This window comes from Molothrus aeneus, chromosome 2 (genome assembly GCF_037042795.1).
Source record: "Molothrus aeneus isolate 106 chromosome 2, BPBGC_Maene_1.0, whole genome shotgun sequence".
Lineage (NCBI taxonomy): Eukaryota > Metazoa > Chordata > Aves > Passeriformes > Icteridae > Molothrus > Molothrus aeneus.
Genome location: NC_089647.1, coordinates 37,958,684 through 37,985,565, shown reverse-complemented (window position 1 = coordinate 37,985,565; position 26,882 = coordinate 37,958,684). Strand labels below are relative to the sequence as shown.

At 43.0% G+C, this 26,882-nt stretch overlaps 2 protein-coding genes across 3 annotated transcripts in view; one reads left to right on the top strand and one right to left on the bottom strand.

Annotated features, from left to right (window-relative positions):
• Positions 1-2,807, top strand: part of MTMR2 (myotubularin related protein 2) — a 62,768-nt gene extending 59,961 nt beyond the window's left edge. For both annotated transcript variants that reach the window (XM_066544727.1, XM_066544725.1), the window contains one exon: positions 827-2,807. In XM_066544727.1, the coding sequence (XP_066400824.1) occupies positions 827-988 (162 nt within the window). In that variant the 3' untranslated portion in view covers positions 989-2,807. The remainder of the gene's footprint in view (positions 1-826) is intronic.
• Positions 2,808-3,596: 789 nt separating this feature from the next.
• On the bottom strand, positions 3,597-26,471 carry CEP57 (centrosomal protein 57). Its single transcript, XM_066544728.1, has 11 exons — positions 26,367-26,471; positions 20,917-21,073; positions 17,785-17,964; positions 17,337-17,458; positions 16,313-16,429; positions 11,807-11,884; positions 10,564-10,668; positions 10,329-10,406; positions 9,743-9,981; positions 6,215-6,359; positions 3,597-4,829 (listed from the first exon to the last, which is right to left on the bottom strand). Exons 1-11 carry the CDS (start codon positions 26,406-26,408, stop codon positions 4,593-4,595), a joined length of 1,500 nt encoding a protein of 499 aa, XP_066400825.1. The 5' UTR covers positions 26,409-26,471; the 3' UTR covers positions 3,597-4,592.
• Between the last annotated feature and the right edge of the window lie 411 nt (positions 26,472-26,882).

Here is a 26,882-nt window from a genome sequence, read left to right as displayed (position 1 = left end):
CAGCAAGAGCAAGCACCACCTAGAGCTGCCTAATGCAGGTGCCCAGCTGGACATCACCACCTTGTGAAATCTGCAGAAATCTCTCAGCGATCTGGGAGATTTCTCACTGAGAATGTGGGAAAAAATATCGGAGTTCTCTTTACAAAAGTTCTTAAAACTCCTAAGACTTCTCTGAATGTGGGGTTCTATATGGGAATTTCGGGGCTGTATTTAAATTACTGTGATGGGAACCTGCTGCTTGCTCTGGCTGCCTGAGCCAGCAGGGAAGCTGGCTTGCCCAGGGCAGGCACCTCAGACTAGCAGTCTGAGCATGACCCTGAATGCTGACATCACTTTTTAGTAGAAAGGGACAAAAATTCCCAATTGCTTCAGTGCCTGTCTGCAGGTAGCAGTTTTGCAGATCTGCAGCGTTAGAGACAGGAACCCAGCAAACACTTTGCAGTACTGACTGTTCAACAGTCAGAACTATGTGAAAATATTTAGAAGAATCTGGCTGGGTTTTTTCCTCCCAAGCCCCTGAAATTATGTCCAGGCTGAGATGCCATGGCCCGTGTCCCCCAGAAATGTCAGAGATCAGAGTCTGGCAACTGTCATCTTTCAAAATACATACAGACTGTTTTGTTTAGCCACCATTGCACTGTGCTTGTTGGATCCAAATGAGCAGCCAAGAGCCAGAGCAAGCACTCAGATACCTGTGGGCTGGAGACTGATGACACTCATCTACCTCCTTCCCCTATAGCTGTCTGTTTGGTCAGCAGCAGCTTTGTGCTTCAGTCTCCCTCTTCCATGCTGACCTCCCAGTGCTCAGCCACACATTTCCTTGCAGGAACCTGTTCACAATCGCTACAAGGAGCTTCTGGCCAAGCGGGCTGAGCTGCAGAAGAAAGTGGAGGAGCTGCAAAGAGAGATCACCAACCGTTCCACCTCATCCTCGGAGCGCGCCGGCTCTCCCGCACAGTGCGTCGCTCCCGTACAGACAGTTGTATAATAGGGACTTTTTTTTGCTGACTACCTTCCCAGGACCATGGAGGGGCAGCTTTTCTGAAACCTCCTGGATTTCCAACATGGTGCCTGGGAGATGCCAACTTATTTATTTATTTCTCTCCAGGGTAATTTATTAGTACTGTAGCACTAGAGAAAGCTTAAAGCAAAAACCAACACAGACAAGACCCCCTATGCAATTACCCTTCTCAGTGGCTAGCTTATATTGCACTTGCCACCTGCAAGAAGCCTGGAGCTTGCTCTTTGTTCACTGATGTGCTGGAAATCACTTGGCTTGAAAGAGTCTGTGCACGAGCATGAAGTACTGTGGAGGAAAAACATCTGCTCAGAAGTTTGAAAGGCCAAACCTGACTTTGTATTGGAGCCTCAGATGCAGCTGTGCCATCACACACCCTCCTGCACAGCAGAGTCAATGAGGGCATTTGCCAGCACGCCTGGAAACAAGCAACAGCAGTGTCTGAAACAAGTCATTCCCTTCACCTCAATCTAGATCATAGGAAGCCATGTAAATGATGCCTTACTTAAAGAAAGGGCAGCTTCTCCCAATAAAACACTGCGGTAGAGGAGTAACAATACAGGACATGATTTTGTAGGACAACGTTTACTTCCATCTCTGCAACTTTAGAATCTCATGGTTTACAGTGGGTGTGCCAGGATGCAACTTAAACACCTTTATTTCACAGGGGGGAGCAGAGTGGGCTCCCCTGGCTTTCCACAGCTCCTCTGGCCTCCAGTGCCTCATAGTCTTTAGGGGGGAAAGGTAATGGAATACCAAGGGGCACCTGTGAACTGCTGGGATCAGCCATTACATTTTGCTTGGGTAAGCATAATCAGCAATTTTAATGCTTCTGTGCAGGGTTATTGTGGTGTACTTATGGTATTTCAGCTTTCTGCTAACTAATGGAAGCAACTGTGCATCAACCAAAGACGCCTTTTCGCCTGCATTGCAACTGCTGCTTTAGGTTTTTCTGGCAGACTGAACAGCTTAGCCATTTTCGAAACCCTACCTTTTTCCTCATAGTCTGCTTCAAGAATTGGTGTCGCCCAACTAAACTCAAGCTGAAATTGAATTTTAATACAAAAATTTACTGTAGGGGATACAACACATACTTGGTGAACCGTGACTGCCTCCTTGCTCTTCCACACAGGTAAGCACAGGGTTGCAGAGGAGGGCTCTCGGAGCAAAGGCAGTTAAGTATGTGCAAGGCTGCTTCTCCCCATCTCTGCTGAGGAGAAGGGGTACTGCTTGGTGTGGGTTCCTGTGTTGCTCTTTCAGCACTGGATCCCAGAGTGTGGTCACCTGTTTAATATAACTGTCAGCTGCTTCACTCAGCTGCTATTCCACTAGAGAGGGATTTTTGGAGGGACCATAAGAGCAGACCTATTCCCACTTAAGAAATGGCCTTTCAAAAGCCACATTCCTTCCAAGGTAGTTAGCAGTCACTTCCTCCTGCAGTCTCCAGTTCTGCCTGCTCTACTGCTGCAATCACCACTCCGTGCTTACAGAGAAATCCAGAGCCGCCTTCCGACAGGATGAGTAACAGGCTGCACAGCATCACCATGGCTGTTATGGGGTGGCCTGTCACAGTATGGTTCAAAAGTGCAAAGAATCCACACAAAATACTTCCTAAGGACTCAGATTTGCTTTGAGGTTAAAGGGGAGGTCTGCTCTTACCTACAATCACTATATAAGATGGTTTAAAGCGTTATTCTGTATTAGCAAATTGACTATGTGTGTATATTTTGTTTCTTGATGAAGGCTGTTCGATTTCCTTAATGCTAATAAAAACAGATAAATAGATAAAGTTCCTGTGCTTATTTTCAACTATGTGGTTTTCCAAAGGACTTGCACAACATGCAGACATTAAATAAATAGCACTGCAAGTTCAGTGTGTGGAATCCAAATCTCTCTCATTCTTCTGCAGAGGGTCTTTCAAGTTGCTAATGTTAAAACTCTGAAGTCTAAAATGACAGAAAACCAAGATTCATCTTTGGACAAGTTTCATTTATCCTGTACAGACCAGCACTCAGCTGTCAGTATTATAAAAAAAGAATCACAGAATGGTTTGAGTTGGAAGGGACCTTCAAAGATCATCCAGTTCCAACCCCCCTGATTGGCAGAGACACTTTCCACTAGACCAGTGCTCAAAGCCCCAGCAAACCTGGCTTTGAATACTTTCAGGGACAGGGCTATCTCCAGAGGTCCTTCCCAAGCAAAATGACCAAGTGTAAGTTTCAGCTACTGATTTTTCAGGACTCCTGGCATGAGCTGCTCTTTAAGTGGTTACTCCCACCATACCTGGTTAGCAGCATCTAACAGCAGCTAACCCCTTAATGAGCAAGGAGACAAGCTGGGTGGATCCCCTACAGGCAACAAACTCAACTCCCTTCTGCCTGTGTTGACCCTGCAGAGTTTCCTGCCTGCTCAGCTACAGGCAAGGGTGGACTACTCTGACTCTAACCTTACCTGCAGCTCTCATTCATCACCCTGACCAGGGAGAAGTCACCTTGCCATAAAAAGCCCACTGGCTGTGGCCCAGTGCTGCAGCAAACACCCAGCTAATATAGAGGAAGTGCAGCTTTCCCACAAGTCATTCAACAGGCAAGCTGGCTTTATTATTTTTCAACTGTATATACAGGTAATCTGGGTCTTCTATACATTCTATTAACAGGAAATTCTTTACATTATTAACATAATAAATAACATTTAATCAGCTGTGCAAGTCAGAGCACAAACTTAATTGCACTACTACCAAAGTTGATAGCTCATCAAAGCACATACTTAAGTTAAAAGCAAGATGCCAGGACCAAATGGCACAATTGAGGCACTTGCAGTTTAAAACACTGGTGTGGTTTCTCTCCCTCCTTTACCACCCAAAGCTGTCAGCTAGAGACAGGGTATTACCCCCTACCCTACAGCAATTTCCTAAGGCAGGATTTCTGTAGAAAATTTTCACTTGATCATTAAGCAATGTAATTCATAAGCTACTTTACTTTGCTCCTTTTCTAAGCCCTCAAACATTCATTCCCACTGATGCTGACTAATGCAATGTAGCAGATCAAGAACCAGGGATGCCTTTTGAAGAGAGCCCCACAGAACACCTCTGAAGGGGTTTACCTGTTCTCCCTCAGACACTCCCAGAGATGGAGCCATTGCAGCTGCACACAGAACAGAACTGACAAAAGCCCTCAACACCCAGGACTGCAGCACTGGTTTCACACGAGATGCATCCCAAGAGGCCTCCCCAATCAACAGCAGGAAATGGCATTGGCACATCATACACACACACCAACCCACGTACATGTGGGGTGCTTGGTGTGCTGGAACAAAAACAGAAGGACTGCTGGAACCATAACATAGGGAACTGGGGGAACCCTACTGTTAAGATTCACTGGCCACGTACCTTGAAAATAGAATGTGATTTAAGCTAGACCATAATATATACAATCAAATGCAGGGATGGAGAGCCAAGAGCCTGTAAGCCTATATTTCAAAAGTGTGCTTAGCATACAGTAGTCTCTTCCACACAGCAAGAAAGGCAGAATGTAAGTTTGGCCAGGATGCTTCAAGAACATCTCCTGCAGAAGAGTCAGTAGTCCCAGCTGACATCATCTTTCTGTAGAGAAGTCTGTATGGTCTGCATGTCTCTCAGCAACTGAAGATTTTTCCGACTCTTTTCTCCGGGCTTCACTTTGATGGGACCTGCATTCTTTCCTTTTGTGGTTACTGTAGTAGTTACTTTAACCTCACTGACTGGGAACCTGCTGTCTTTTATTTGTTTAGCAGAAGTCTTTCTGGACTTGCATTCTCTCTTAAGTCTCTCTAGCTGAAAGAGAAACCCAAAGAAAAACATTAAGAAGTGATCTTGTTTCAGTTTTATGTTCAGCAATTCTTCCAATCAGCTGAAATATCCCACCACTTATCTCACCCAGGTAAGCAAATGGCTGTTTCCAAGTCACACTGAACAATAAATACTTTATTTTCCTTACAAAGCATTGTTATATTTGCATCTTTAGAGCTGTGTTTAGATTACAGTGATGTACCTCCTCTCTAAAAACTGAGACATTTGTTATGGGGGAACATGGCCATCAGGAATGTAACATAAAAAGATGCAGATGGAGAAAATTGATTTATCACTGTTACCATTCAGTGATTAGAAAAGAAAGCAAGGGTTTTTTACATACATACTAGTAATTTTAATAGCTAGTCACTGTCAGAGATGTAGCTTTGAAAGAATACCAGAGCTCTGCTGGGGTGAAAAGGTGGTATCCACACACAGCTCTCTAACATCACAGCATGTGAGTCAGTCTCAGTACTGCCCAGCAAAGACTGAATGGGGAACTGGACAGTCTGAGCTTCAGACACATTCATACACCCAAACCACAACACAGGTAGCTTCTGTAGCTCCCTCTCTGCAGGTGGTGGTGCTCCCTCCTTCTATCTGACAGCATGCAACAATTTTTCTAAACCCCAGCTCCTAAAACTTTTGCCAACAGCACATGTAGTATCATTACTGCTGAGAACTACATACAGCACATCTGCTTCTCTGCAGCAGTTCCTCTGAAGATCATAAGAATCAAAAGTGAGTAATGTGTCTAACAGCAAGCATTTCACAGGTCCATTCTGGATGTCAGGTCTCAGCATGTGTTTTGTGTATAAGTTACATCAGGAGAGGGTAAATAGTGGTTTGTATGAACTGAACCAGATTAAATACATGGAGTTAAGCTCTTTGGAAGAAATTCACTAAAATTAATGAAGACAAAAAAACAGGGAATCAGTATTTTTTTATAGCTTTGAATGAAAAGGCTACACTATCCAAAACATTCTGAAAGTTATAAAATAGGCAAAACAGGTATTTTGAGTCTTAAAAGATGCAAATCAAAATATAAATAGGTCATTTACTCCAAGTAAAGGAAAACTGTTCAGCAGTGTTCAAGACACAAGAGCAGTGTAAAATGCAATGTGAGAACAGATGCAAAAGCCCTGTCCAGGACAGGGTGAAGAATGTGCACAAGGGTGACAGAAAAGATGTTTTTGCAAAAATACGGGGATGGATGGAGGTATGCAGACTAACTGTGGCACATCAAAGGTAGAATTAACTCTAGTTATTTCTGCTTTATGCAATTGCTGCTAGATTAGGATATAACATAAAAAATGCCTGCTTAAGTCAGCAACTCTACATAAGTATGATCACAGGCAAAAGAAACTCACCTGCAAACGATGCTTCCGAACTTTGCTGATTTGGTCTGCCTTTGCTTCCATCCTTTCCACTAGTGCATCAAGCTCCCTCTCCAGCTCTTCCCTCACTGTAGCACTTGGGGCCTCCAGGATGAGCTTTGACAGCTGCTGGTGATCACTAGCACACAATTCAGACAGAACAAGGCTTGCATCAGTTTCCATTGGCTTCTATATCTTGTACCCAGTTCAGAAATAACACTTCTAGGAAACCATAGCACCAGCAGCCAGACATGTTCAGCACACCATAACAAACCAGTAAGAACAGTTTTGCTGGTTTGCAGCATTATTATAGTAGCACATCGTAGTGACAGGCTGCTGCAACACTGACTCTCAATAACTTAAGTAGCTTCCAACTACAAGATGCATATTCAAAATGACCAAATACCCACTTGAGAGCTTGATCTCAGCACTCACTCAGTTAATATTTTGTGTATTTGTACCTACTGCAGCTGTGCAGTACAGTAACAATTCACGTTCTGTTAACGAGGACAAGCAAAACACCCAGCACAGCTATCCTCTAATGGACTATTTGTCCAGATCCTGCTCTTGGCTAGGATAGAGTTTTCATTTTTAGTAGCTGTTACATTGCTGCATTTTGGATTCAGTACAAAAATAATGTTGACAACACTGATGTTTTCATTGTTGCTCAGCAGTACTTACCCTAAGCCAAGGGCTTTTCAGTGTCTCCTGCTATGCCAGGGAAGCTGAGACAGAGAGATATCTGGGATAGCTGATTCAAACTGGCCAAAGGGATATTCCATACCACAGAACATCATGCCCAGTATTATAAACCAGGGGGAGTTAGCCACAAGGGGACAATTGCTGCTGGGGATGAGCATCGGTCAGCAGGTGGTGAACAACTATGCATCATATGATTTTTTACCTTTGATTTTATCTCTCTCCCTTTTTCATTACATTTTACTTTATTTCAGTTACTAACCTGTCCTTGTTTCAGCCCATGGGTTTTTCCTTTTCCTAATTTCCCTCCCCATCCCACCAGAGCAGAGGGGCAGGAAAGCAGCTGCATGGTGCTTAGCCACCAGCCAGGGTTAAACCAAGACAGTATTTTCTGGCACCCAACATGGCCCATGAGGGGTGAATGACAGATCTGACCAGAGTGTGTGAAGACAAATCTTTTCTAGGCACCGTTCTATTGGTTTAGTAGTGGCAGGTCGCAACGCCGGTTCATGGTGCCACGGAATCCCTGGCCATGACATTCCCAGGGGAACGCGTGCCCTCCGCGCGCCGCGGGAGCCACCTCCTGGGGGATCCGTGTAACTACACCTTGCTCCTTCCCCGCTCGGCAGCCAAGCCAATGACAGCAGCCTTGGAGAACCCGCAGTATCCCGCGGGAGCTCAAACCAGCGTGGTCCCAGTGCTAGGATCAGAATGGCGCTGAAGGGGGTTCGGATCAGGGCAGCATTTGTGTCTGGGGGCAGTGAGCGAGCAGCCGTGTGGGACTGAGTTCTGGTCAAACCACGACAGAGAAAGCTACCTTCTACACTAAAGACAGGATAGTAAGGGTACACACCTCAGGGAATCCCGAGTTTCTCCTCTGGGACCACAGGGAGAACGTCAAGTGGGATGGAAAACCTATGCCTCAACCCTAGAGGGACAGGTATGTGAAATGCAGGAAAAAACAAGCACAAATAGGAATTCTTCCAGGGAAGTTGCTGCTTAAGTCTTCAGTGGGCAGCTCCCCAGACAGAGTGGCAGGGCTGATGTTATTCCTGATCCTATGGAAAGGAATTCTAATTCTTTTTTACAGGAAATGGAGAATCCTAGGACCAGTATTAGAGGAGCCCTGTCTCCAGCCAGGTGCAGGAGAGGGACAACCAGGTGTACTGGACTGTGTGGCTCAGATGGCCTGGGCACATCAGCCCCACGGGAGCACAAGGCTTTAGCAGACCCTGGTGCAGTGTACCCTAATGCCATCAAGCTGTACAGAGGCAGAACCCACTTGTATTTCTGGAGTGACAGGGACACCCCAACAGCTGATGGTCTTGGAGACTGAAACCAGCCTGACAAAATGACTGGCAAAAACACCCCATTGTGACTGGCCCAGAGGCTCTGTGCACGCTTGGCAGAGACTGTCTTGGGCTGGGGCATTTTAAGGACTCAAAAGGGTACTGGTGGGCTCTCCACATAGCTGCCTTGGAGACAAAGGAAATGAAGCATCTGTGTACCCTGCCTTGTCTCTGAGAGGACCCTTCTGACGTGGTGCTGCTGAAGAAGAAGAGGTGATAGAATGATTTGGGTTGGAAGGGACCTTAAAAATCATTGAGTTCCAAACTCCTTAGCCTAGGCAGGGCCATTTTCAACTGGCTGCCCAGAGCCTCATCCAACCTGACCTTTATGTTTCCAAGAATGGGCATCCACACCTTCCCTGGACAATCTGTTCCATTGCCTCACCATCCTCACAGTAAAGAATTTCTTCCTAATATCTAATCTAGGTCTGCCCTCTTTCAATTTAAAGCCATTACCCCTCAGGCAAACACTATACACCCTAGTAAAAAGTCCCTCTCCCCAGCTCTCTTGTGGCCTCCTCTGAGTCCTGAAAGGCCCCCAGTGAGGTCTCTCTGGAGCCTTCTCTTCTCCAGGCTGAACAAGCCCAGCTCTCAGCCTGTCTTCAAAGGAGAGGTGCTCTCTGATTGTCAGCCCTCTGATTGTCTTTGTTGGCCTCCTCTGGACTCACTCAAGCATGCCCACATCCTTCTTGGGTTGGGGGTTCCAGAGCTGGACACAGCACTGCAGGTGGGGTCTCAGCAGAGCAGAGCAGAGGGGCAGATTCCCCTCCCTGGCCCTGCTGCCCACGCTGCTTTCGATGCAGCCCAGGACATGTGTGGCTTTCTGGGCTGGGAGTGCCCATGGCTGGGCCATGTCCAGCTTCTCACCCACCAGCATTCCCAAGTCACTTCAGCCATTAGCTACCCACCCACCACCTTTTCCTGCCCTGACAGACTGTTATGACAGCTGAGTCCAAAGTCATGGACTACGTTAACTCAAAGGACTAGTAATGGGATAGTCCATAGACTATAGAATAATATCTGGGTGTACCTACATCAAAAGGCTGGAAAGGTGATGGTGGTTAACTGGGGCATACTGGAAAGTGTGGGGCTTGGGCAGGATGTAACTGGTACAGTGTAAGGAGTGAATACTGCCCATCCCAACACGGGGGAAGGCTGGGTGTGGGGGGTGTGAGTGGCAGCAGGATCCTGTGCTGGCTGGCTCCACACCACAACAGTCCACTGCACTGGGGCTGTGACCACTGAAATCAATACTGCTGCACATAAGCACAGGGCTGGTGTTCAAACTGTTTAGCAGAGACTCTAACTGAAAGGACAATTGACAGCCTCTGCAGCCAGCAAGACAAACATTACATTCTAGAGATTTCCTAAGCTAAGAACTTTCTCAGGCAAAACCTTCCAAGTTCAAAGCAACAAGGCAAAAATATGAAACATCTGCATTCGTAATCTGCAGAAGAAAATATGCCAGACTCACAAACTCATCTGTCCAAATTCATCTTGTAAAGTCAGCAACACTTCTGAGAGCTCTTCCTGAGATGAGGACGAGTCCATTGTCAGGGATGGCCTACTTTTGCAGGCAGGATGACCAGTGCTGGTGGGTTTGGCTGGAGTATCGTTCACCACACGTCTGTTACACAAAGCTTTGCTGTGATGTTTCATCAGGTGCAGCACGTGCTGCACATTGGCAGTAACCGAATGACTGGGACTGGTAGACTGAAAGGAAAAGAGATTTCTTTTAAATGGGATTATCAAGAACTTGATCATACTGGAGAGCATTCAAAAGCAGTGCCACTTTGGTTTTGCTGACAAGAATGTAATTTTTGTTTGAATTAGTATGCACTAACAAGAACATCTTGTCAAGCAGCATAGTGCAGGCCTATTTTTGGAAATACCAGCACAGCTAGTTGTCAATATCCAACAAGTATTTCAGAGACAATCTGTATGAAAAGTGTCAAAGAAAATTAAGTGATCTGACCACTGGGTGTCAGAAGTGCACCAACCCAAAGTCCCTTGAGGAGCTGCAGCTACTGGGCTCTAAGCTTTGGAATTAATCAGCTCACCTTCCCAGCCACAAAGGGTACATCACCCAGACACAACCTGTAATGGGGCTGCACAGTGGAATGTCTGACAGAGCATTTCTGGAAAGAAAGAAGAAACAAGTATTTAGCAAAAATTATAATACCAAACACCTTTTCCCTTTACTTTGTAGTAAAAGAGGCAACCTGCTCCCTCATCACCTTATTTACAACCTTATTTACCTCCTCAGTAATTGCCCTTCTCCTCCTCACATCTTACCTTCTCTGGCTGCTTAGCTTTTTTCCTGGGTTGTCTTACTTTTGGAGAAAGCAGTGGTGATGCTGCTTGAATCAGTAGTCTGTTGGTTTCCAGGCCTGTCTGAAGCTACAAGTGAGGGAATAAGGGGAGTTACTGAAAATATATTAATAAATAATCAGAGACAGTGCAAGCAGAGAACCGCAAGAATTTTTGAAACATAGGCTCTCCAGAAGCAAAGGTTGCAAATTTTTAGGGTATTTTTGCAGTCAAAGGCCAACTTAAACATTAAATACTTCCTCTGTTAGCACTACTCATCAGTAATCCTAGTAAATTAGAGAATTAGCCTTAGTCCATTAGTCCCATGCAGGCAAGTGCCAAAACATCAGCTGTGCTTTACACTTGGCAAGGAATTGGGGAGCTCAAGCCACCCAACCGTGATCAATTGATCCCATGACGTACAGTTACCAGGCAACTACTCCTTCTGTTCTGTTAAATTTGACAGTAAAAAAACCTCCACACAAACAAACAAAAAAAGACAATAAACAAACTAACCACCAAATCAGCTGCTGAAAGAGTTAAGGTTAGAACTTCCTGTCGACAGTGAGAATCCTAACACGCTTTGCTGTTCAAGAGGCAGATACAGCATGGATACCTTAGAAATCGTGCCCTGAAGAAGCATTCACAGCACAGTTGTTCATTATTAATTTGAGGTACCCCTTTCCCCATCACACCAAACTTATGGCAAAGGTTAATGTTAGAGCCTGACACATTACCTCCATAATTCTCCAGCATACAATGAAAGCTTAAGGAACAGCACACTTTCAGGTTAGAAGACCACCCATCATCCTTAAGGTCTTATAATCAAGAGTATGTTGCCTCTTTTTTTGCTTCCCTGTACAGCATTTTAATTACAATTATGAACAAGGGGGCCCATTTGTTGACTTTAATATTTTGAAAAGTTGCCATGCATACTCAATTATGGATTAGTCTGAATTTCTACTCCTCTTCTCCAACTTTTAGTAAAGAAGTCAAAGTTGCAGTGCACATGTGGTGATAGGTTTCCAAAAAGCTCGAAAAACTTCAGAACACTTAGTACCTCAGGCAGAAGGAAAAACAAAAAAAGAAAAGAAGACTAAAACCAGGATTTCACAATTGTGTGAGGCATATGGGGGGCACTTTCAGTAAGCTTAGCTGAAAAGTTGATAAAAAGGAAAAGAGCTAATTACAGTGCATACCAGTACAAAAGAAATTTCCTGTTGGTTACCTCAGCTGCTTTTTCCTGAACAAGCTTCCTTGCATGTTCTTCCTCATAAAGCTTCTGTTCCAGCTCTTTCATTTTTTTCTAGGCAAAGTTAAATCAAAATAATAGTGTTACTAATGAAACAATTATTTTTTCTTCCTGAAGCCCACAATATTAAGAGCTTGCACAAAACCGTGAGTTCATCTTACAACTAAAGGATAAATGGAGACTTGAGCATTAGAATGATTGCTGATGCTTTGCCAGTACAGGCATAAATACAGCAGTCAAAAGCTTATGCTTATCATTTAAATTGATTTTTCCTATTCTTACTTTCACAATGGGTATCTGACCTTAGGTCACAGCCAAACACACACAGCAATACACAAGGCCCTTTCTCTTCAATTGTAAAAACACCCTAGGACAGTAGGTTACTTTGTGTACATGATCCTCCAAGATTCTGTACTACAAAAGAGCTAACAAAGACATGTCATTATAAGGCAAGAGAAGACTTGCTTTATTTAGACCACTAATGGTATTTTTGCTAAAATCTGTAACTTACACTCTTACAAGAAAAGAATTTTTGAACATCTAGCCACCTTCCTAATAAAGAAGAGGGAGGAAAGGTTGTATGATGCCCCTGAGATACCTTTAAATACAACTGAAGTAAATTCATATTTTTATTACAAAAGCTTTAAGGCCTCTTTTGAAACTCATTTTCAAAGGAAAAGCACACATCTCTTTGTAAACCTCCAACAAGATGAAAACATTGTTTAAACAAGATACACTGAAATTCCCAATGTGAAAGTTATCAAATAACTTTCTGGCTTTATACAGCAGTGAAAAACAACCCGGAGCTCCAGTCCCCAAAACAATTTCTCTTCTCTTCCTCCAAAGACTGATAATTCACACAGCCACTAGTCAAACTTAAGGCAGAAAAGCATGCTATTCAGAGTGACAGCTGTGGTGTTTGCACACTTGTTTGTTTATAAACCCACTACATAGAGGTACTAAATATTTCAGTTCTGCTTTACTTAAGCATTAACTGCAAGAATAATGTAATGAGCTGTTATACAAAGGTGTTAAAAGGCAAAAGCCTGGATAAACATTGAGGACAAAGGCACTATATATAGGAACCAACTTTTTCTTTTGAATGAAAGAATCATTCTGATGAATTTTTTTCATTCAAAACAAAGGTATTCCAGGTAACTTAAAATCATCTTCTGCCCTTTACAATTATTGGCACAACTCTTTGTATCTATGTGGTCAGTCTCAAAGACCTTTTATTAACCTCTTAAGTCTGACATAATTTTTAGTATGAAAATACTAAGGAAAATATTCTGTTTAAACTAAAGATTGACAGCTCAAACTACACAGCAAGAATGTATCTTACTATATCATCCATGACAGACAGGGCCAGAAATTATACATCCAACTTAGATTCCCTAAATATTTTTTTTTTCTTGTTTATAGCAGAAGGTAGTATGCAGATTACTGGACTGTCACTAAGAGAGAGGCCACAGAGGCAAGCAAACAGCCCCTGCCCAGCAGTGCTGCCCATCATGTAAGACAGCACTGCAAGGGGGCAGCAAGCAGGCTGCAGGTCAGCACTGGGCTGCCTGAACATCCACTCAATCACCAGGAGCCACTGTAAAAAACTTTATTGACAAAATAGAAATAAAATATTTCAATGTCTATTTTTGACCTGTTTTCTAACAGAAAATGAATTTCATGCAACCACCTACCCAGAGAATGCCAGAATCACAGGGTGGTTGAGGTTGAAAGGGACCTTTAAAGGTCACTTAAGTCCAAGGGACACTTTCCACTAAACCAGGTAGTTGCTCAGAGCCTTCTCCAAACTCATCTTGAATGTTTCCAGGAACAGGGCATCTGCCACCTCTGCAGACAATCTGTTCCAGTGTTTTGCCCAGTCCACAGAATTGGGGGAGTGTGGTTTTAATCTCACTGTCAGCATTAAGATCAATTACTATAAACTACAGTTGTTGAAAATGCCGTCCACACACACATTCAAATTCTGGTCCTAAACAAGACCACAGCCCAAACTGGACTTTTAGGGAACATTTCTTACTCTATCTCCAGACACAGACATGTTCAGATCTTCTCAATCAACTGTCCAGAGAGTGCACTGCAGGACTACAGTTGAACTAAAGATGCCTCAAAAGCATTTCCAGGGTAAGTACTCCACATAAAAAGCAATCTCAGCATTTCTTTTTCACAGCCACTACTGACATTAGCAAATTACTTGAAGACAATACTTATAGGGCCAGGTAGTGTCTCTGGGGAGATTAAATGTTCTCAGTAAGACCCCCACAGAACCTGTGCTCTGGCAGTGTCTGAACAGAGGCAGGATACATCTCTGCTCACTCAGGAGCCATCACCTCACCACTTTCCATCCATTTCAGTACACCATGTATGAAACAGTCTCTTATTTATTGCTTCAAATTCAACTTGAAAATGTTCCTACAATCTTGCCACAACTACAGCAAAGATCAAGGAGGGAACAGATGCAACACTTCTGACTAGAGAGTGCAGCCACTCCTTGAAGATATTCAGCTAATACTTATCACATAGATGCTCACATACAAACATAGCCTATAACGAGAAACAGGCAGACCTGACAACCAGAAAATGGCTCATAACTACATAATGAAGACAAGAAAAATGAATTCACATCACAGCTTAATCCATATTTATTTTAGGTCCTGGAATTGCTTCAAAATTGTGTGAATTTAGCACTCAAATCCTCTAAAACATATTTAATTGTGGCAGCTACTAATTCCTAAAGATAAAGAATCAAAGACCTCTGGTTTGATCCAGAAAAGAACGCAAAAAGAACCATAAGGCTGAAATTATTTTCACTAGCCAAGCACAAAAAGACAAACAACCCAGTCTCACCAAACTTCAGCTACTACCAGTCAAAAACTTAGGAAAAGCCTTTCAGAGGGAATGCCAGCTACTGAACATGTTGTTTCAACTCTAACCCTGGAGGAAATCACTGCTACTTTCAGAGTACAAGACCCAGGAGACTCCTATTTCTCTTTGCAACTGTTTGGCCTAAGTAAACAATGCAATTGCACTCTACAACTGCAGCTCACCACAACAGGGTGTCAAGACCTTAAAAAGCTTGTTGCAGCTGCTTTGGCTCAGGGACTTCCAAGAAGAGTTGCAGCATCTAAATGTCCTGCAGCAAGCCAAGCAGCTACAGATTTACTACTAAACGTCTTCTTATGTACTTCTGGAGAAACACCATCTATTTTACCACCTGAGGTACAGGCTGGTGTACAAGGTGGGAAGCCCATGATTTTGACAGAATCCAGAACCGCCATCCTCAATATTACAATCTGATCATGAGGTATCTGGTCCTTTTTGGGAGAACAGGGGAGAAATTTGCAGAAGGAAGCCTCTCCCTGGTTAAGCTCTCTGTAGTTTCCAGGCTTGGGAGATTTGTGGCCTCTCTTACAGCAGCAGAAAGAGGTATGTGGATGAGCATCAGAGGCCAACACCACAGAAGGTGCAAAGAGATGTAGGGGTTTGTGTGGTAGCTATGGGGCTACAGGGGTGGCTTCTCTGAGGAGATGCCAGAAACCCCCCATGCCAACAGAACCAATGCCAACAGAGCCAATGCCAGCTGGCTCCAAGACAGACCCAACACTAGCCAAGGCTGAGCCCAACAGCAATGGCAGTAGCATCTCTGGGATTACAGACAGGGAGGGGGGAAAAAACCTGTGGGGAACTGCTGCCAGAAGCAAGGAGTGAGAATGTTTGAAAGTAGAATCCTTGCAGACCCTAAGGTCCACAAGGGAGGGGGAGAAGGTACTCCAGGTGCCAGAGCAGAGATTCCCCTGCAGCCCATGGTGAGACTGAGTTTTATTTCTCACCATAAAATTAGAAAAATTATAAAAATTCAAGGGTGAACCCACCACAACACAATATGACCAAACACAGTCACATTGAGTTTGTAGAAGCTACTGATTCAAACAGAGTCCTGAAAAGGCAGACTGACTCAAATCCACAGGGAGTCCCCCAGTGCTAGAGGCCTTGCAACATGAGACCACAGAAGCCTGCACACAAAATAACTAGTAATAATTGTGTTTCTTAAGAAGGAGGGCAAAGAGGAAAAAATCCCATCAAATTCATACAAGTCAGGGTGAATCTCAATAATAACAGGAAATAACTACTATTCAGTAGCATGGAAAGCAAGTCAAGATCTTGAATGGCTGCAATCTTACAATGCCTAGGCAACAACTAAGCACAAAAGAGGAACACCAAAAGACTCTTAAGGCATAATTAAACTCCAACTCTTGCAATGCAGTGCCCCAAAGCCTACCTGAACGTGTACACTTGCAGCAATAACTTCAAGTTTCCACAACCCCTCAGTTTAAAATAAAGTTTACTTGCTGTCTTACTCTAAAGCACTAAGTTTTGCTCAGCTCTGCTATTGCCATAAGCTATGAAGTACAGATTACAATAAACAAGATAAATAAGATACAGTATTCAAGACAAATGCCAGACCTCTGCTGTGGACTGCATTGTAGTTAGTCTGCTGTACTCTTTTTCCAGTATATCCAGCTTTTCCAATTTAGACTGAACATGCGATTGGTCAAGAAGCCGATCTCTCTCCAAGGAGCCCTTGAAGGGAGAAGTGAAAAGAAAAACAATTATAAGCACAAGAAAACAAGACCATCTATAGCAAGCATCTTTGTAACAACTTTGTGTCTGGAGCATGAAGGAGATCCATAAACAGTCCAAAGGAACTACTAATTCCTCCGTGCAATTTTAGATGGTGCCACAACCAGGGAACAAACTGCACCACTGGTCCACCACTGTTGGGGAGCCAGACATTTAACCACATCTGAGAGAGGATTCTGCAGTCTCTCCTTCCTCCCAGCTCAAAATATTAAAAAAATTTATGCAGAAATTAGAAATAGCTTTCCTGATTTTTTTTTTCCCTTCTATTTAACAGACTGAAATAGAATAGCCACAGAGACCAGTGAGCAGATAGCTCTAGGTGACCCATATGCCTATAAAACAAAATTCAAGTTCATTTTAGATATAGGCAAAATCATAATCACTTATGATTGGGAATGATTGGGTGATGAAGGGAAATAGAAATTTTACTGCTATTTCTACAGAATCAGTCCTTCAGGCCCAGTTTAACAAGAGTAGCACTAGTAAAGAAAATCCCCAAAGGCCTGAAGACTGTAAACACAAAAGGGAGGTTATTTCCCAGTGGCACACAGGTATAACACTGGAGGATAAGGGTGAGCTACTGCAGTATGCCAATCATGCAGAAGCAAACAATTCATATTAATGCCAGAGACTGCTATTGCCTTAGAAACAGGTGCACAAAGAAAATACCAGGGTCATGAGAAGACTGGGAAATTTAAGTAGGGAAGCTATCCATACCTAAGAATATGAAGGCCAGCTGAAGTAGACACCCACACTTAAAGGTATAAAAATTACAGTAACTATGAAAAATCATGACATAATTAATTGACTTTTATGATTTAACCCCGAGATAGTTTTGGGAACACACCTGTTTCTCCAAGAGATGCGACTTCTCATTTTCTGCATGCTGGATCATTTGTCTCATGTAGTCCAGCTGTTTCTCTAGAAGTCTGCATCGAGACTCAGCAGCTGCCAGCTGAGAAGTCAGTTCTGAAGATAACAGAAGGCAGAAAGTAGAAATCATGCATTGCTTGTTTCTGGGATTTTTTTTTTTTTTTTTGTGGCTGTTTTCAGGACAGTTTCAAAACAAACAAGAAAAGGACCATCTAAGAAACTTACATATTATGCTGAATGAACTTTTGTATAAAAACCCCTAAAATTAAGAATGCCTTAAAATTCTCTTTCTTTGTAACTCCCCAAGTCACCCCATTAAAAGATGCTGAACAAAGTAAATTAAAATTGATTTCTGCATTTATAGGAATAAAGCTTCATCCACATCAATATTCTATAGTAGCTATATACACTTTGCAAACAACCTTGATTTTTCTTTGACACTTCAGTCTTGTCCCGTTCTTTGTGTTGCATTTGTTCACTCAGCATTTTTTTAAAGTTTGCTGTTTCCCTGCTGAGGTGTTTTACATTCTCCTCTGCCTCAAACCGTTCCAACTCCAGTTGATGAATTTTTTCCTGGAGATTCTTCAGAGCAGAAAATATTGCTGCAATTGAACAAATACCTTTTGTTAGATACCATTAAATCATTACTTCAATACAACATTAAACTTGAAATGTTATTATAAAAGCATGTTACGTAAGAAGGTCAGAGTGTTCGTTACCAGCATCCAAGAGTCCTTCCAGGAATTAGGACCTATTTCCCTTTAAACCATAACTGATTCTAAAGCTAGTCTCAAACAAATAGATGCCATTAGTGCAGACCCTTCACCTGACACATTTGGGAAAGATACAACTATTTCCCAGAACAAGGCATATAAATATTGTGTCAACTGAGAACAAACAGAGTATCCTCTGACCCTTTATCAAAAGGAAGTGAAAAGTCACAAGTAGATAGTGAAAACAGCAGCAATTCTCCATATTAATATTATTCCTACCACAACAAATACACAAACAGTGTTCCCATGAATGGCCACAGCATTATAAAGGTTAACAATGAGAAGAGCTATAAAAGTGCTTATAAATAAGCAGACTTCTTTTTAAATTCTGGGTTTTGTGTTCCCCTCCTCCATCTACAAACATACATCTCCTTAGTGCTGAACCATTTTGCCTTTCTGCTGCACTCCCAGCTTTAGCAGTCAGTAAACAAAGCCTTTCTATGTTCTTCACCACAAAAGGAAAAGCAGCTGTAATAGAACACACATCACCTTGCAATTAGACCATCTGCTGGTAATCTGATGTATTACCTGTCTCTTAGCTGGGCTGTTTAATTCTGTGAAGGGAACCATAACCATAAGCCCTTTCCCCTATACAGTGCTGCTGAAGTTAAACATAAGAACATGTGTAGACACAGCTCAAATAGCAGACTAATCTGCAAGGTCACATTAGCCCACTCCTTTGTGCTTAAATCCACTCCAGAGAAAGAATGTACCTGTAATATAGCATGCTTGAGCACTTTAAGAGTTGGGACTGCATATTGGTTTGTCCATCAGATAACACAAAAAAAAATTAAAAATATGATCAAATCTTGAAGTGAGTAACAGCACATGAGAGTATCACATCAATGCAAGCCTGTTAAGTACATAAGAAGTAGCAGGAGCAGTCACAGTTAAGGGGAAGTTATTGATAATTTGGCCCTATTTGTAATATCAGAATCACCAGTTACACCCTCTTCTGTATTTACTGTTCCTAGGATTCACTTGAAATGGGCATAGCTGAAACAATGAACAGGTTTGTTACTATTATTGTTAAAGGCTACATTTAAATCTCACAATAATGACTAACAAAACACAGCAATGAAGCAACTCAAGCAGTGAATAGATAAAGGTGAAACCTGACAGGCCAAATATTATTCAGTCACATTGGAGTATTAAAGCCACCTGTGCATGCTGACACACATATACAACACAAAGACATTAAACCCAAAATAAACAGAATTTACTATACTCAATTTCAGGATTTTTCAATAAGATTTATTTAATATGGGGAATGGGAGGAGCAATAAGGACCTTCAAGAACAACCAAATCAATTTTGTCATTTGAAATTAATTCCCACATCCCTAAATTTACTAAAATATACACTGCAGAACATTTCTGCATTTTTAAAAGCTATGCAAAAAGAGAAACATACTGGATCATCCATGTGTTGGATTAAATTTTCAGTACATACATTCACTTGCACTTCATTTAAACGTTTTTTGAAAATAAAATTGCTAGTTTCTAAAAGGGGATATAATTTATCCAATTGTCTTCTACCACCCATTCTTATTTCAGAGTAGGCAGAGTCACTGTTAGAAAAAAATTGCCAAGTGAAAACTTGGAAGTCAAAACTTTATTGTTAATGCAACATGCAGCACTCTACAAAAATACACCTGCATCAGTAATTCATAAGGAAGCTCTTTCCTGCACATCCAATTTTTCATCTGTAAAGATTGTTTTAGTTTTGTGTCAACAGCACTCTCAAAACTGATGGCCTTGAGAGTACACTCTGCATTTTAAATACTGCTGCAAGAACTGAGATTTCATCTTTAAGGTCATTAACACACAAGTCTCTAGTAACTCAGACATGAATTGTGTTATTGGAACAAATACTTGAGGCTATCATCCTGATTTTTTACTTAGTTTTGGGTAATATTAGGATTCATCCTAAGCATTTCTCACTTTTCTTCATAAGAAAAAAATATCAAGCAGTGCATACCTTTAAGCCTCCATAACACTCCAGTCTTACAGGGAGCATTTCTGCAATGACCCTGAGCCAAACAGCTCTTCAAAGGATCAGTCCTGCTCTGTCTCCCAACTCTTCATGATGCACCCTGCATGTACCCCAAGGGAGCTCTGGAGTAAGTCTCACTACATGACAAGCTCATTCACTAAAACAACAGAAAACTAACCAAGAACAGTTTTTTTTGTTCATGCCCAGCATGGGAAAGGAGGGAGAAGGAATTGCCTAGAAACAAGAAGAATAAATGGGAGTAAAATTACCTCTATTTTGGTGTTGTGAGCACCAGTTCAGCACTTTGCTGAAGCTTTCTCTGTATCTTTTACATCTTCACTGATAAGATAAATACTCACAACACATCCTTCATCCATGACAAGCCTTCCACTTTTAACAGGACCAAACCTCTTCCTTTGCTCCAAGTCATTGTGGGGACTAAATCTCCTTATTTCTAACTCAGCTAGGAACTCAAGAAAGGAAAAGTTGAAGGAGAGGAAAACTGAAGAAGGGACAAAAGATCTGAGTAGTTCATGAATTTGTACTGACAGACAATCTTACAAATCTCTACTACCAAAGAGGAGAGTATTTCTCCATTTGTAAGATGACCTTTATCATCGGGTGCTCTTTGGAAAGAGAAGTGCCAAGGACCTACAAAACAGGTGACCTGGACATCATTGGGAATTGATAAAAGGATAAAAAGACTGCAACCTTCATAGGTGTGGAAGACAGAGTATTCTACCACAATTTGGAAACAAGTAGGAAAACAACTTTGCAGAACTATTACCTCTGCTGTGGCTTTCAGGATACGGAACTACTGGTTTCCACGAGGAACGCTGCAAATCTGAATTAATAAATGGCTTGTGCTTTGGATATTCTATAAATGAAGCTGAAGAGAGTCCATCCGTGGCTGATGCAGAGTTCTGAGTGTTACGCAGATCATCCTGAAAACAAAATAAAGCTGTTATTCAGCACATTTGTTTCTTTGTCACGACAACAAAAATAAAGAAAAGTGTCACTACAGGACATGAAACAACATGACACAAACTCGCTGCTCTTTCCAAAGTAAAGAAAGGGACCTTTATTTTTCTGACTCAAACATTTATAGATTTCCAAAAGTGACAGTGGATTGGAGGCTGAAAGTGGCACCTCTCCAATGACACTGGACAAACCAACAGTCCATCAAATTTCTCCTCCTCCATAAAAGGATGCAAAACAATAAGTTATTTACAGAAAGTGTGTGAGAAAGTTCGTTACAAGAATGTAAACATCAGAGGGCTTAGAAAATCTTAAAAAATCAGGGTGACAAGTAAGATTCTATCAGATGATGTGTAGAAGGACTGCTACAGGAGACTCGTATCTCAAAAGCTGTACTTCCTTTTTTATAGCCTTAGGATGTGTCATTTTACATCTAACTCCCCCTCCACTAAAAACAGTATCAAACAGAAGAGTGTCTTTCCCATATTAGTTTCTGATTTACCCTTTTTTTTCCATTTACTTGTACTGTCTACTACTTATTAGGAGAAGGCAACCCACAATCAGTTGGAAAACAACCACCTTCTTAATTACTGGTTACATTTACTGCACAAGATACTGCACAAGATACTGCACAAGATACTGCACAAGATACTGCACTAAGGTGGCCAAACCTGATAAGGCACACCCAGGAGCGTGGTCCTGCACCCCTGATGTAACACAAGGGCTCACTGACTGCACATGGGGCACAGGACACTCTGCAGCTGGGAAGGTGGGCTCAGAGTCCCAATCCCTCCAACTCCACTCACTTCTATCCATTCTCCTTATCTTTCCATTAGTAGCTGGAACTTCACAAGACACATCCAGATGACTTTATGCTACAGCTGATTAGGGGTATCAGCACAGGAAAACCAGCAGATCACAGCCAGGATCTAAGCAGTAATAGACTCTTAAATCAGCTTCAGGCTGTTCTGAAAAATGTGGCTATAGAGATGAAGGATTTCCCAGCAGTCTGCACCAATTTTGCAAACACCTGCTGTGCTTTGGATGTTGCAACAACCTGAAAGGACCACCTAGCTGGGAAGATGCCCTTCTAAATAGAGGAGACATAGCAGAATTGTGTGTTTATGGTTTTAGCTCAAAAACTGCCTACCTGGCCTAAGCTTTCCAATCTGTATGTACAAATTAAACAAAATGCTTATTTTTAACTTCTCTCAACTGCACCCATCACTAAACATTTCAGTGATAGAATTGGAAAGCACCCTAAGAGAGGTGGGCTGCAGGCAGATGTAAAGCTCCTACAGCTTCCCTGTTCATGAGTAAGTAAAAAAGGAGGAGCAATTGCAGATCTTGGCAGGGTGTTTTTATGCTTTTGCATACCAATCATTAGGAGCATATCATGACCGAAATTAAAATACAGAAAGTATTAGGTATCTCTAGCAAATTACACAAATGCATTACAAGGAGCCAAATATGGGAGAAAAATTAAGAAAAATTTAAAGTTATTTAAAGCCCATACACAGCTGATTTCCTCTTAGAAACACAGTGATTCATTGTGAACAAGAAAATTAGGATCCTAACTACTCTGTGTGTATCAATTGGTATTTCTAAGCACAGTTTTACAACTGCTTTGCAGTTTGTGTTTATAACATTTTCCTACACAACATAATAGCTTTTCTCAAAATAATTGCATTTGCACATGCATTTTCTACCACAGAAAGCAAATTGAAACACTAACCCCTAATTAAGACTATTTTAATAAAACTATTTTTACAGGTGTTTTATGCATAAACACACTGTTTCACACTCAGCAGCCTCACAAGTCTAACCAGAGCACATGAATCCATCTGATCAAAAGCCTGTTAGGTGCTAACATCAAAAATGCCATCAGCATTACAGGATATGGCATTGATGAGCACAGAATACTAAGACCAAATGATGGAGTAAAAATGAACCAAGCGTACAGGAACAGCAGCAACATAAGCCTCAGCAACCCAAACAGCAACTATCGATTCAAATATCAATATCCTGTCTGCTATTGATTCAAACCAAAGGTGCCCCATCAAACAGTCAAAACAAAAAGGGGAATCAGCTTGAAGCCAAAGTAGGGCTGACAGCATCACAATCCTTCTAGATGTCACTATCATCTTTTATGTCTTTACAGGTAAACTCTTGTCTGAGAATTAGATGTAACTGCATAAAAACACCAAAATAGAGGATTTCTTCTGTTTGTTTTTGCTGCCATTAGTAACATCTCTCTAGCTAACAGCAGACTAGCTGACAGAAAAAGCTGGAATACTCAAAGCCCTGGAGCACCAAAGTCACACAAAGCAAAGCAAATTGAGGCTTTTGACTATTATATGTCTTCTAAATTCCACCTGGATGCAGGCAATAGGCACTAATTTGAACAGTCAGTAATAGTAACTCATAATAGTAATTTGAATAGTGTAGTAGTCGGTACAGATATCTGCTTCAAATAGCTACTCAAAAAATTTGTGCTGAATATCATCTGTTACATAGGCAATCATTCTTTTTTCAGTCTAAACAATAATTTGCTACCACATATATTTTTTCTTACCTATTTTTAAGCAAAAGAGTGGCTTATATTCAGTTTCATAAATAGTGACTTTAAATAATTTGACTGAATACTTTGGGAAAGTTTATGAAACAGCATCAAGGAATTTCCCTTCACAAAGCTCAAACATCACAGTGATTCTCTGCTCTTCTCCCCTATCTCTCAAGTCATTAACAATCATTTAATTGTTCCTGCTCTTGCAAAGTCTCACAGGGAGCATCATGCTCTGATGCCCAGGAAAATTGTTAAAAATAAAAATAAAACAATAAAACAGGAAACCCTATATATTTGTTCTGAATCCCAGCTAGGTCATGTTTGCTAAGGACATCTCCTTTCTTTCAGGGCACTCCTCATAGTCTTTTTAATCCACACTAAAGCCTCAGAGTAGTAAATGAAGAAGCTTAACAGTCCCACAAGGAGCCAAGTGCACCCTGTTACATAACAGTGAGCTGAGTGTGTTTTATCTGCACAGGTCAGAGAACACGGCCCTCCAAAACTCATGGCTTTCACCACTGCATATCAGCTGCCTACTCACGCAGAAAGAAGGGAATATTGAAAACACAGACCAGAGATAACACATCACCAGCACAGGGACCTCCCGAAGCTCTCACAGGCTAAACACAGTGGGGGGGAAATAAAAGACACAAACTCGTACAGAAAGTTTTTAAAACAGGGATTGAATTAGAATGGTTGCTATTACAAGTTCTCATCTGGGTGCTCACAGCCAAACAACAAAGAGAAAAAAAGATTAATACCTGGTAATGCTTTAAGTGACACACAGTGGTCTTTGCACATGGTTTAAAAAAAAAAAAAAAAAAACAAAAAAAAAAAAAAACAAAGCCAGGAAAATGATGTAGGGAATGCGAAAAAATAGCCCAAAATAATGAGATATTGAATGCAGTGATTATGAAACATCTGAGTACCCAGTTACTCAAATTTTCATAGTAATTTTGGAGGGATGGTCTCAATTAGCAGCCTACCATCCCTCATTACTGTGGTACTAAGAAAGAGGGGAAGGAAGGACAAGGAAGGACAGCCCTTATCACCCACAGGCCAAATTAAGTGCCGGCTGTGCCTCCCTGATATAGACTGAGTCAGGAGCATTTTACATTTCAATAATATCTCTAGCTAAAAGCAGACATAAAAAAAGTTAACTTAGTTAAGCAACTACATCAAATGGGGAGGAAAAAATGTCTGCCATAGAGTGCCAGACGTACTAAAAGCAACTACTTTCAAAGTTCAGAAAAATATAAAGTTAGGGATTGTTTCTTTTTTTGAGCACATACAGAAAATCTACAGTGGGCAACTTTTGTCCCAAAAAGTTTTTTTTTTTTGCTAACTAAATTGATTAAACAGCCTATATTTACCTACTGAAGACTAAAACGAGTCTTCTGACATAGTTTTCCAGGCATGCTAGAAACAAGAGCGGAAATAAGGGTTCTCAAATTTTTCCTGCTGGCCCAGGTGTAAGTATGGGAGCACAGTGCAGGGCAGGAGTCACACAGGAGAGAACCCCACGATGGGTGCTCAGCACCCAGCCAGTGAGACCCCAACCCATGAATCCCCCCCACAAGAGTGACCTCGCACTCCCTGCAGCCCATCCCACTGCAGCCTCTTTCCCATCTCTGCTCCTCCAAAGCACGTGTAAGACACAGTTTCTCATGCAAAAAAAAAAAAACAAAATGAGGAAAAGCAACTAAAACCACAACTTATTCCAGAAAGCTGCAAACATCACGCCAAAACTTCAAGCAAGAACCCCAGCTGGGAATGTGTTTGAGGTGCCAACCTGGTGGGCATTGGGAGCATTCCATGAGCCAAGCGCAGGCTCCCTCCCCGTGTCACCTGCCACCAGCCGAGCCACGTGTCCCGCTGCTCCTCCACACCCAGCGCCCTGGGAGCAACGCGGGCACGGGAATTCTGCTCCCCACATGGCGTGCACGTGGGTGGTTACCTGTCCCGGCCCGCCAGGTGCTCCCGCACACGCCTAAGGGCACGGGCGCCGACTAAAGCTAAAGCTCGGCTTAAGGCAGCGCTTCCAGGCAGCAGAGGAACACCCAGAGGCGCAGGCACCGCCAGCTCTGCCCCGGGAGCTCCGGGCTGGCCCGGCCCGGCACGGCACGGACAGGGCCGGGCTGGGCCCGCCCGCAGCTGTGTCCAAAGCCACCACCAAAGCCAGGGCATGCCTGGGGACAAACCAAAGCCAGCATTTTATTCCCATTCCCTTACAAACATGATCTCCAGACACCGGTACGGGGACAGCAAGATACACAATAGCAGAGCCTCTTTCTTTCCGTCGCTTTAGAAAACACGTATGAATGCACCATAGGTTTACACGCACATATACACACATATACGCATGTGTATACACACACAGACATGCATACGTATACACACACATAAATATATACACACACAGATACGTACATACGCACATATAAACACCTATATACACGTGTAGATACGCGCACACACACACATATATATATATATGTGTATATATATATATATATATATACATATATATATATATATATGCACATCATTTAACAGACAAGCCAGCTTCCACAGCCTGTACGGCCCCCGGCACGCAAGCCGCCAGTCCCGCACGACCCGGCCACCACCCCTCGGATCTCACAAGCCGCCCGCCCCTCCTGCTCCTCACCGCGGGGACGCCCTGCGAGCCTCACCGTGAGCGGATAGCCGCCCCTAGCTGCCGCCATGTCGGCCATAAGGGACCCCGCTCAGCCCATGTCACTTTAAGGCTCGGCACCCGCGCGGCGGCTCGCTGGCTCGCTTGACTGCTATCCCAGCTTGCCAATGAGAAGGGAGGACCGGGTGTAAGGCCCGCCCCGTCTTCCTCTCAGAATTGATTGACACGGCAATTGTCCAATAAAAGAAGAGCGAGGGCGCCGCTCAGCCAATCGAGAGGGACGGGCGGCGGGCGGGCCCCTGAAGTCAGCGGCGCGGGCGGGGGGCGGCGCGTGGGCACGCGCGGAGGGAGGAGGGCGGAAGAGGCCGGCCTTTGTCAGAGGGAGCCCCCGCGCCTCGGCCAATCGCAGCCCAGGGGGGCCGCCGCCGCCCGGCGCAGGGCAGGGCGCCCGCGGCGGGATTGGCGGCGGCGGGGCCGGCGGGGGCGGCGATTGGGCGGCGGCGTTCGAAGGCAGGTTTGGCGCGGGGCGGCGATTGGCTGCGCGGGCGCAGCG

Excerpts from the sequence above, each read along its gene's own strand:
- CEP57 (XM_066544728.1), bottom strand. The coding sequence starts at position 26,408 with ATGGCCGACATGGCGGCAGCTAGGGGCGGCTATCCGCTCACG. Across the intron at positions 21,074-26,366 it reads GGGGCGGCTATCCGCTCACG|GATGATCTGCGTAACACTCA; the intron begins GTGAGGCTCGCA and ends TTTTGTTTTCAG. Across the intron at positions 11,885-16,312 it reads CAATGCAGTCCACAGCAGAG|AAAAAAATGAAAGAGCTGGA; the intron begins GTCTGGCATTTG and ends AACTTTGCCTAG.